The sequence below is a fragment of the Pelodiscus sinensis genome, chromosome 2 (genome assembly GCF_049634645.1).
Source record: "Pelodiscus sinensis isolate JC-2024 chromosome 2, ASM4963464v1, whole genome shotgun sequence".
Lineage (NCBI taxonomy): Eukaryota > Metazoa > Chordata > Testudines > Trionychidae > Pelodiscus > Pelodiscus sinensis.
In genome coordinates, this window is record NC_134712.1 from 83,456,962 (window position 1) to 83,469,203 (window position 12,242).

Consider the following 12,242-nt stretch of genomic DNA (forward strand, 5'->3'; position numbering starts at 1 on the left):
ATGAAAGAATTGGGGTTACTTGGATTGGTTATGGTGTGTTTTATTTTAATAATTGAAGCATTATTAGAGCCTTCTGTGATCTCTTGCCACATGATTTTTAATGACTGTAATTTATTTACATTTTTTTTCTTGCTGATATGTGGGGGAGGAAAGGGTGAACCGGGAAATAACCAGAAGAACAGTTTCCACACGGAGCTATATGATGATTTTATTGGTGACTCAGTCATCTGAGGCTTTATGAACTAAAGCCAAGTGAGATGGTCTGGTGTCTCCAATGGGCAAACTCCATGGAAATCACTCAAATAGCTTTAACCACTTTGATGTCATGAGTTCCCCCTTGTTTCTTGATTGTGCCTTGCCCTAATTAAAACAATAATGGTTGGACTGTGTGTGTTTACACTACTTGCAGTTCATGCGAAAATATGTGGAAACACTGACTTTAATTTTGCTCTTCCAAAAAAAGCATGTATCCAAATAATAATTTTTTTCTGCTTTTTTGGAAGCTTTTTCTTCCACCCATTTAAAAGCTTTAATTCCTTCCTTATCATCTGGCTAGTGACAGACAGTCATGTTTGGCAAGTGTACCATTTGCAATGTACATCCCATAATCAAAGCTTTGGGAGAGCAGCTCTGCTTTGCCCTGTATAAGAACTGGTAATGTCCACAGCTGGAGTTGGTGGTTCCATTGTTCCCACCGTTGATCCCTAGCCTTGAGTTCAGCTCTGGACTGCAGCACTAATCGGCTTAGACCACCCAAATGATCAGGGAGTGCTCCAGCATTCTCAGAGAAACAGCCAGCACTTCACCTCGGAACAACTGCACAAGAGGAAAGAATAAGTTAATTCTTTGGCCTTCATTTGTTTTGTTTAGAAAACCACCATGAAAACACAGTGATGGGAGGAGGAAGCCCGAAAAGGGCTATTTTTATGGAGCTAGTGAGGTGTGTGTGGGTTTAAATAATGTGTTGTTGCAGCATGAGGACACTGAAAAGGAAGAGAAATGGGGAATGTATTCCTGTTAATTTAAATAGGTAAGGACGGGATGGCCCTTCTCCATTTCCAGGGCCACTAGGATCCTCTCTCCAAATTCCATTGTACAGTTAGTATTATTTATTGTGTGTATTACAGTCACACAAAAGAGCTCAACTAAGAGCAGACACTCATTGCGCATATAGTAGCCACACGGTACATATAGCATAAGACAGCCTCCACCCAGAAGAATTTAGGAGCAAAATACACCAGACAGAGTAAAGCTGGCAGGGGAAATTGAAGCACCACAAAGTAAAATAACATGTCATGGTCACACAGTAGTGCAGTGATAGAGCTGGGAAGAGAAGTCCAGGCCAGTGCCCAATAATAAACACTTCACAATTAAAAAAAAATTATGAAATGAAAAAATGATGACAAAGGTAGCCCTAAGATTGTGACTGAAACTGCCAAATGAGAAAATTCAGAGAGGAGACTGACTGCATTCTGCTCTTCATTTCCACCATTATGTCCACTGCCCAACTCAAAACAGAGTTGACTGTAAGCTTCGTCTTTTGTGTTAGAAGACAGAACTTCAGAAAAAAGTCAAAGATACAGTATTTCTATTTTTGATCATTATCTTCTTCCAGAAAATCCCTCCCTCTGTGCCGAAGAATTAATAGGATGCTTTCCAACGAGTCCATACATCCTCCCATGTTCAGCCGATCCAATTCCCAGGCCTCCGTGGATAGCACCTCAATGGAGGATTTCTGGTGTGAAGTAGAAAGTATCAAAGAAAACAGTGAACAAGGGCAAGAAGAACAAACACTATTAGAAGTCAAGCCAGCTGATGGTGAGCATACAAATTCCATACTCGTCCTCCCATATTTTACTGTGACTAAATTCTTTCACTGACACCCTTACCAAGGCTTCTACAAACTCCCAGCATGGATGCAATTAAAGTACAGGTGGGCTTTAACCACAAAATGTGGACTGGGACTCTGATTTCCTTTAAAGTCAGAGGGATTCACATCTGGGGAGTTGGTCTGAGTCCACCCATCCATAGTATTAATCAAGAATCACAACCATGCCAAAATGATATTGTGTCCATGGTAGCTCCCTTTCTGAATTTAACAGACAACACAAAGTAATTTCTTGAGAGAGATTTACTCAATTTTGTGTTTTCAGGTATTTGGCACTTTGATTTCTGGAGCAGATTTTTCTGAATTGATCTTTCCTATGTTTCAGCAAGAGATAGAAGATGTGTGAAATGGTATACAGTAGTTAGGAAAGGAATTTCAACAAAACTTCATCCCAAACATGAAACAAACCAAAACTGAATCTAGTTTTTTTGTTTAGTTTTGTTTTAATTTCTTGTGCACCTCCTCTTCCTTGTTTCCTCCAACCTGAAGAGGAAGTTGTGCCACATCCAGAAAAGTGGATGTATTTAACCTTTCTCAATATGGATGTCATTTAGATGTATCCTTGCAAGGACCTGTTTTTATGAGACTGCTAAACCAATATATTAACCAAAGAGAGATCTGTATTTTTTTGAAAATTCATGTTATCCAAACTTCAAAGCTTCTTGAAATTCACACCATTAATATGAACCACACTTAATATGCTACCACTTTGATATGCCACCTCAAAAATAAATTACCCTGGCCTTTTTCCTAATATATTTGGAAATGGAAATTTGAGATGGGGAATGTTTGATATTTGACATGTCTGTTTTTATTACACAGGTCTGTGACAATCCAAAAGCAAACTGTACAACACTATCAGAGGCCTGAGCTAACATAACATCTAGGGTTATATTTTAAAAGCATTGGACTGTGTTCTTTTGATTCAATTCTTATTGAGAATTAGAATGTTACTGGCTTACTGCCACATTCAATGCAATTTAATTGCACTCTTTATGTACCTGAACCTTTGTGGAGTTCAGGCAACATCTGAGCTGTTTCTAATTATCCTCATTTTCAGAAACATCGCAATACGCTGCTGTTAACTGAAACACTCACAACTATACAAATGATTCTGCATTCTCAGGTTTATTGCTAGTCTGATTATGTTCCTGTCTCATTGATTTTTTTCCCCTCTGCTTAAAATTAACAATGAGACTATGAGGTAAAATCCAATACCTTTCTATATTGCACTTACCTCTAAATGGCTCCAATATTGTTGCTTTTGGAAACATATTCAGTGAGGAAGTGAACTGAGCATTAGGAAAATATTTGGTATTGGATCTAAACTCTTTTAAATATTCAGTTATAATTATCAGTCAAGTTTAGATAATACCACTATTATTGCTCAAAACTCAAGAAAACCAAAATGTAAATCCATTAAAAAGAATACAAACCTTTTGATACATCTTTGAGGAAAATGGGAGGGGAAGAGAAGCAGATCTTTTGAGGAGAATAAACTTTCTCATGAATATGTGTTTTCAAAAAGATTAAAAAAAACTTCCATACCATTGACATTAATAACAGGGGGTTAGGGAGTGGGGATGGGAGTGAGGACTTCATCTTGACAGATAAAGGGCTGAAGAAGTGGGCCAAGCGATGGACATATTAGTGACATCAAAGAGGGCTGAACAGTAGCTTTACCATCAGCAGTAAAGTATGAGGTATTTAGACATACATCTATATGCCATGGAATTGGAAATTGTGCAAGGAATCACTGGAGGAACAAAATCCAGGTCCTTTGTATTTTTGAGAAGTGGGACAACTTGCAGTTGGTTTAGCAGAGGTTCATTTCAGAGCTGCACACTGAGCTGGGCAGAAGCAGTTGGGGAAAGCTGAATTTTTAATGGATGGCATGAGAATTTAGTAACAGTTGAGATGACCTAAATACTTTGGAGATTGTCATGACCCCTAGGAAGAAACATTTCTTCCCTAATATTCTCTGAAAGGAGAAGGGAGTTGTACATTGAGGATTATGGCTCCTTATCATGGTATCTAGACTTCATTTCTAAGTAAAAACCAGTGGATTGTACTGTGTGAAAATAACTTTAAAACAAAACAAAAAATGATTACTAGTCCTTAATTAAACCCATTTATCTAAAACATAAAATTAATTTGAATCATTTTATGCAGCAATTGCTTCTATGAAATAGTTTCACTCTAATTTGATCATCACTTTGGTTTTCACAGTGCTACTTAGCTATTGTTTTCAAGTGCTACAACTGGACAAATGATGAGGAAAATTATCCACCAATCTTTTGGTGACATCTAAGCAGAATGACTTTTTGACTGTGCTCACACTCCATTTTCCTGTGTTTTCACACTGCCGTACATACAGAGCTGGGAGATTTGTTAGATGTGTTTCTGGCGGCTTGTGGAAAGGCAAACAAAGTAAGCAACAGGGTCAATAGCTTACGTAAACCCTAGCAATTGAATTGTCTCTTTGTGCATCTAATTGCCAAAGTTCAGTAAATTGGGTCTATCAAGCTATCTAGATCAGGAGTAGCAAGACTTGGTCCATGGGCTGGATCTGACCCACCAAGCCATTTGTTCCAGCCCACGGCTGCCCTGCCACTTCCCCACCCCCAAGCCAATTGAGACCTGGGGACGGGGGAGTGTGCAAATCTCCTCCTCCCTCCAGGGGCGCACGGCACCAGAGGGAACTGCAAACTGTTCAAAACTGGCAGGGTGGGGTTGTGACAGACTTCACATGCCCGCCCCCCCCCCCCCCCCCCCTCAGGCCAAAAAAGTCTCTTCCTGTTCAAAACATCTGGCAGTTCTCTCTAGGTACCACACACCCCTGGCAGGGAAGGGGGGAAAACTTCACATGCTCCCCCACCCCCATGCCAATCAGGGTCTTTGGGTGAGGGAGGGTGAGAAGTTTCCTCCCCACACAAGTGATGGGCCCCACCTAGAGGAAACAGCCCCCTTCTGCCCAAGACACTGCCCCCTCCACTCAAGGCCCCGCCCCTTGAGGGGCGGCCTGCGACCACTTGCAAAATTTGTGAAGTGGCCTCCCTTCAAAAATGATTGCCCACCCTGATCTAGATTCTGGAATGTCAGGAAGGAAATTAGAGCAAATGTGTAAATGCAGGTGTGCTATTAAAAAAATAATATGTTAATAAAGAGCTCGTTGACTAGCTCTTTTGTTTCTGAAAGACAAAATCAATCCATTTCCTCTTTGACATGTTTGTGTTGCCTATTTGTAAATCAAGGGTGTAGCCTCAACTGGACCACCCCATGAAGTACAGGTCACCCCATCTCAAAAGGATATCATGAAAGTAGAGAGAGGATTACTGCCAACCTTCCGTTGTTAGATGGAAACATCCATACAGGACATATGTATACTCATATAGGAAACTCAAAGGGGTTTCATTGATCTTCTTTAATGAGGGTTGATGTTTAGTGAACTTTCTAGGTAATTATGGGCAGGCACTATGCTATGTGTTTCACAATGCTGCATTAGTGTACTTTAGCGGGCTTGATTTACCCCTGCCAGGCTGTTCTTCTAAACAGCCATTGTGCAGAGACAGCCAAGCTGGGGATTGTTTTCAGGATTGACAATTTGTTGACGAAACTAAATTGTACTTACTTGTGTGGCCTGATACAGATTGGAAATGGAGCCTTCCTGAGTAAAGGCTGGCACACTAACCCAAATATGCTACATCCCTACCCACCCCGTACAAGGCATGTTAACACTCTCACTCCTTCTCAGAGGGGGAACTTGAAGCTGAATGGCTGCAAGATGCGGGCTTATCTACATTGATTTCGGGGGCTGAAGAAGAGGATGGGCAAGCCCTGCTGTCCACACTGACCCGCACGCAAGCTGCCGCAGTACAAAGAAGGTACAATACCTACACTCAGACTATGAGGAAGAAGAACAAACACACTGTCAGGGATGTGCGAGACATCTTTGGAGTTAATGACTCTTCTGTAAGTGGCAAATACTTGCTAATGGAGGGTTTTGAACTTTATTCTTACTTATATTACTGTAGCACACAAATGTCTCAACCAGGGAGCCCACTCTGCAAGGCAATGTAGAAGTAGTAAATGACAGTCCCTGCCTCAAAGAGTGATGTCTGGACCTTTTTGATACCATATAAGCAAATAAGCTATCCTTTGAAAAGAACGCTACAGCCAGCTAAAATAGATGGTGCAAAGCTTTGCAACTAAAATGCCGTGTCCTTTGCCTTTCATTCTGCAATCCACTATCAAGATAAACATTTACTCCCTTATTTTTTGAATATCAGTGAGTTACTTTTGGCAGTTGTGGAAATTTTTCCTTGCTTCTGAGGACACATGCTATTTACTCAGCAATCTTGGCAGTGAGATAAAACCTCTATAGTGAAGCAATAGGGGGCAAGTGTGCATAAGCAGTTAAACACCTGCACGCATTTTTATGATTGTTTCATTGGCAACCTTATTTCACTAATAAGGCAAATAAAAGCCCATTCTTTATTCATTTGTTCAGGAATGAACATTTCTTCCTCCACTTGTCCCCGATGACAGATACAGAATTGCCATTACTTATCCCTGGGCATTGTATTTATATGGTTTTATTTAATTGTGTGCCCTAAGTCCACATACAAAAAAAATCAAAAGAAGCATTCATGAATTTAAATGTGTAATTCCTGTTGTCCTTAATGCAGATCATCACTAAACTACCAAGCCCTGGTTTAAAAAATGGATAGTGTTGGTTATATTGTTGAAAAGTAGTAAGAACCTGCCCTTTTCCTTGAAAATATTCAGTCCTTTCTCATTTGTTTATTTTTTCCAGAAGGTTCACACTATGCACTAATAACCTGCAAAAGGCTATTAAAAAGACAAAGCACAGCTGCTTCACATGAAAATAGGAGTTCAAAAGTAAAGCATGTGGAGAATTAACTTAATGGCTCAGTTTCCAGTTTAAAATAGCCTCTCTGGAACCACAAGTTCATATCCCAGCAAGACTGGCACAGTACCACGTCCTACAAGTACCATGGTTTCCTGTGTTTAGAGTCTCTTGGTTAAGACTCCAATTTCCCAGACTTCTTTGCACAGACATTAAAGATCTCATGGCACTTTTTGTAAGATTAGGCATTTTCCTTAGGCAGAATATCTATCACTTATCTTAAAGCTCCAGCCTTCTTCTCACTTTTTACCATGAGGTATTGGCATGTTAGTCACCCTCTGAAACTTATTAGATATGATATGTATAGCAGAATGCAGTTTCTGCAACAAAATGAAGTTTAATTATGCCAATAAAAAATGGGCACCAGAAAAAATATTACACTAGTTCTTTTTGTTACACAGAGAGTTAATTATAGAATAATAGGACTGGAAGGGACCTCGAGAGGTCATCAAGTCCAGCCCCCTGCCCTTACGGCAGGACTAAGTATTATCTAGATTATCTTTTGTTGATTTATTGGTCTTCTCCTTTTGTCTCACTTAAAGGACTGTAAGTTCTGGAGCTATCTAAAGGCATAGTCTTCAAGTTTTCCTTTTTACAATTACCTTTTTTTAAATTGAGCCCATCTAATTGTTCAGTATTGTGAAAGTCTCAGATCAGATTTAAAAAGTAACCGTTCTGCCAGTCTTAGGATTTCTCATTCCTTCTTCCCATGAAATTGTTTAGTTCTGCCTGCATTGGTAAGCACCTATTGCCATCACAGCCACATTTCACACATTTGCCTTCACTACTTAAAGAGAATACAGGGGAGAGCTCTAAAGGACATGCAGGAAACAAACTCCCATTGAAAATCAATATGAGTTGGGCTCTCAACTGCTGTGTGACATTGAAAATATCCCCACTACATGACCCACTGCTATGGGATTTTGATAGACTCTTTTATTTATCACTTCTCCAGTGATTAGGAAAAATGTGAGGAATTAATATTGGCAGTTTCGTCTACAATGACTGATGTACATTGGCTGAATTGCTGATATCAGATAAATCGCCTTTTCTTCAAATGTTTGCATGCTCATCAGAAATGCCATGTGAAACTCCACATAATAGTTTATGTAACCCTCTACGTTAAAAGAAGAGGTGCAGTCTTCATCCCGCCCTCTAGGCATCATAAACACTACAGCTGCGCAGAGGAGAGGGATACATAGGGAAACAGTGATTAAACCACAAAGTGAGATTTCTTTTTATAAGGGTGACACACTCATCTTTGCCCACCGAGAGGATGAATACAAATTGGAGGAGAGGAGAGGAAGAATACAAATTGTTAGCATTTTTGGTTGCATAAATAGCTATCACCTGTAGAAGAAAAATTGTCTTTCCTGCTTTTATACACCCTCCCCCCACACACACACATACACATACTCCAACCCTCTAAAAGAGCATTCTGCCTTTCTTTTTTCCATTTTTAATTTACTTTGCTATCAGCCAGTGGGGAGTCCAACAGGCTCTGGGGGAGGGAAGCATCCTAGGCAAATTGGCAGGTTTATTGAGGTTTTCCACACTGCCTAGAGAAGGAAAAACTGTGTTTCTAGGTTCATTTGCCACCTATTGCTGCAGTCGCTTGCTAAATGAATTGGAGCTCTTACCATCAGGCTTAACTCAAACTGAAACAGAGATAGGGCCAGATTGTGAATGACGCCTGGGTGGGTGCACCAGGAGGGGACTAGGACACGAGGAGTCCTTGTACCCACGTTTAGAGGCCAGCCATGGTTCCAGATCCTTCACTCTGCTGAACACAGGACTGCTCCCAAACCACCCAACATTAGTGGCAAGGAAATGTGATCAATACGGCCATAGGCTGCCCCTTTTCCGGATGGAAAGGTTAACCTGGCTTTGCAGTGGGAAACCTGCTACATCCTTCTAGGGCAAGATGCCAAGTGTATGTCACTCAGGAGCTCCCTGCGGCTTCTAGGAGGATAGTGCTTCCTTGAAGCAATCTTATCCTCCTCTTAATAAGGCAACTCTGTCCCACCTCTAAAACAGGGCTGCCACATCAGGCCCAACTGTTTAAATGTTATTGCACATCAGTCACTGTGACTAGATTTTCATGGGTGTTGACTGCCCACAGCTTCCATTAAGATCTCCAGGAGCTGCAAGTGCTCAATAGATCCAAAAATCTGTTTGTTGCCTGGTGCAACCTATCCGTAAAGTCCAAAAGCGGGGAGCAAGTTAAGCTCCATACTAATGACGTACCTGACCCTGCACACCTGATTTTCAGAGGAGGTTTCCTCAGAGTAGTGGATGAAGATGGATCTAATAAAAAATCACTAACTAAACTAGAGGTATTTGCATGAAAAGGCATTTGCACTTAAAATGCCTGGAACTGAGTCGCTCAAAAAGCAAAGACAGCTAGCAGCATGAGCAGAACTTAAACATCTCTTTAGTGTTTATGTTTCTTGGTTGCAGTGCAAGCAATTTTGCCTTTGTGATGCTGAGATGATTTTTTTTTTAACCTCTTCTGGATAGTGGAAAGCTTTTAAAGGAAATGAGCATTTCCAGCTCCACCTTTCTCTTGCTAGTCAAATTTCCTGTTCCTGTGCACATCGTGCAAGTAAACATTGGAGGCTTTTTTAGTATCTGTAATGACGTTATTATCCATTGGCCAGAACCAGGATATCTAACTGAATCAAATTCTGCTGTCATTGGAACTGCATCCAAGCCAATGGTGTTTCACACATGTAACTGAAGGAAGAATTGGATCCACTAAGTTGCAAGCTTTCTAACTTTTTAACAGTTTGTTTTCAAGGGACTATATCAATATATAAAAATCATGTACTAACAAAAATGGAGGAGAGTCTCTGTCCCAATCAGCTCCCTTTTTGTTGCTCAGTTGATATAAACAAGCAACATTTCCTGAAATTCCCCAACATGGCCTTCCCTCCTTTTATTGGTGGGGAGACAAGAATCCAGAATGTCATGTATTTTAGCTATTCCCAGCATTGTTTACAGGGGACTATACTCAACAGCAGGAGGCAGGCCGGATCCAGCCCGCCAAGCCAGTGGATCCAGCCCACGGCTGCCCAGCCACTCCCCCTCCCCAGGTCAATCAGGGCCTGATGGCGGGGGAGCAAGCAAAGTCTCCTCGTCCCCACAAGAGCATGTGGTGGCTACAGAGACATGCCAGCTCTTTTAAAACAGCCAGTGTTTATCTCTAGCTGCTGTGCGCCTTTGGCAGGGGGGAGTTTTACATAGTCCCTGCCCCCAGGCCAATCAGAGGTCTCTCATTTGCATGAAAAGTCTTGTCCCCACTCTGTCAGGGGCATGCAGCAGTTACAGAGACACGCTATCTATTTTAAACTAGCCGGCGTGTCTATCTAGCCACCGCATGCTCTTGCCGGAGCAAGGAGACTTCGTGCACTCTCCCGCCCCCAGGCCATTACTGGCTTGAGTGCAGGGAGAGCACAGAAGGTCTCCTCCCACTAGGCTTCTAGAGGGAATGTTTGTCTCTAGGGAATGGGGTGGAGATGAAGGGAGAAGACCAGGACAATCAGGGTGGGGGAAGCACAAGAAGTCTCCTGGCCCCACCCCTTCCACCTGAGGCCCCGCCCCTTGGGGGGTGGTTCAGGGCCACTTCAGAAATTTCTTTTAAAAATTATTGCCCACCCCTGCTCAACAAACTCATATTAGAGCGTTTTGCAGGCTACTCTAACTTACGCTGGGGTCGAGGCAGACAATAATTGAGTTGTAGCTGGCCCCATAAAAATCTCCTTTTTCCAAATTGTATGCCCATCAGAAGCAGGATATTTTTCCTGTGTTATTTATAATATTTTATGTTATCAATGCTGGAAGGATTTTACAAATCTAATTCATGTTCACTACTTTTTCTTATTTGCCTATTTTTTGCACTTGGTTGGGTTGTCATAAAACATTTCTTTTAATACAGGGTTTTTAAAAATCATAAAACCATGCTACAATATTCCATTTCTTTTATTACACAGCTCTTGCTTTTTAATGGTTTATAGTTCAAAGCAAACCTTGTGCCTCAAATCCTGTTTGCTATCAGGTTGGTAGCTTATTAAATGGACTCTCTCAGGAGAGATTCTATTCATCTTTCATTTGACTTTGTTATCCAAATAACTCAAAGGATAAGATTGTATGAAACAACTGCAACATTATTTTAGTCTTCAAGTTGGAAGGTCTGCCTTCCTTTTAAATACCTGCCATGTTATATCAGTCTGAGTGCTGCTCCATTGTGTATTAACTACAAACTGGGAAGACAGTGTGTTCTGCCTCTGGGGAAGGCATCACTACAGATTGTTAAATGGTTTATTCAGCTGCTTAAAGAGCAGCTTTGATGGTTTCAGCAGGGTTCTCATCAGCACCCCTCCACTGGAATGATGATGGCTATACTTCCGAGCCTCAAGGGACTGGGTAGCATGTAAAAACAAGAGAGTGGGAGAAATGACACAGTTCTTTAGGATCCTAGCAGTAGGCATAGAACAGCACAGGTTTTAAAACAAAGATTTCAGCCAAGGTAGCTGGTTTCGCTAGGTGCCCTTTTAATTGTTTTAATATTTCTGCACTTTCTTAATCCCTGAACATGTCTTCCTGCTTCAGATTCTCCTCCTAGTCCAGTTCAAAGCTCCTAGCTGCAAGAGCAAATTCAGCACACAAAACTGAGCTCCTTTTGTCTTTCAGCTCTTATATTTGTCTCTCTTCCTCTGTTTCACACACACACACCATTTTTACACAGTGCAAAATGGTTTACTGAGCAAAACCAAACAAAAGTAAGCAATAGAAAAGAGATTTTTTTTAAAAAACTGTTTGCCACTCTGATTAAGAACCTGTGTTATTCGTGTAATCCCAGTTATATATAGTGTAGCCTATGGGAGGAAAATGCTGAAGTTCCTGGAGACTGTCAGTGGTATATGAAGTTGCTCAATACTTTTCAGGATGTGCACTGCACCTTAACCACAGTGATTAAAAGCAAGATGAATTACAAATTGATATGAACCTTTAACTTGCTGCAGTTATACCAAGCAGTTTCATTAGTTAATTTCAGTCGTTACATAGGGGAGAACTCATTAACTGTGTAGAGCTGTAGCAATACTCACTGACCTCAACATCTGCTGCCTGAAGACGATTACCTGCAAAGATGAGTAATGAAAATCACTCTCTGGAAGATCAGAATGGATTGTTTAAATGTAGTGACAAAAAATATAAGCTGTGGATTGATACATCGTTAATTGAGTTGTAAAAGTTTCTATCCTCTTAGTTTCATTCTAGTCTGATCATTTTTCCTTGCCTATCAGCCCACATTTGAGACAGCTCCAGTGTCACCAATTCCTTCTAATGGTATCCAGCTTCCAGGGCAGAAGCCAGCTTGGACATCAGTGAGTTGTGAGTATGCCAACCTCTAACCAATCTTTA

The 12,242-nt window shown here is 41.0% G+C and overlaps 1 protein-coding gene across 5 annotated transcripts in view; it reads left to right on the forward strand.

The window, feature by feature from the left end:
* The window catches only part of ARHGAP28 (Rho GTPase activating protein 28), a 140,619-nt gene that overhangs the window by 68,086 nt on the left and 60,291 nt on the right, over positions 1 to 12,242 (forward strand). For all 5 annotated transcript variants that reach the window (XM_075920948.1, XM_075920949.1, XM_075920950.1 and 2 more), the window contains 3 exons: positions 1,616 to 1,818; positions 5,643 to 5,860; positions 12,125 to 12,212. In XM_075920948.1, the coding sequence (XP_075777063.1) occupies positions 1,616 to 1,818; positions 5,643 to 5,860; positions 12,125 to 12,212 (509 nt within the window). The remainder of the gene's footprint in view (positions 1 to 1,615; positions 1,819 to 5,642; positions 5,861 to 12,124; positions 12,213 to 12,242) is intronic.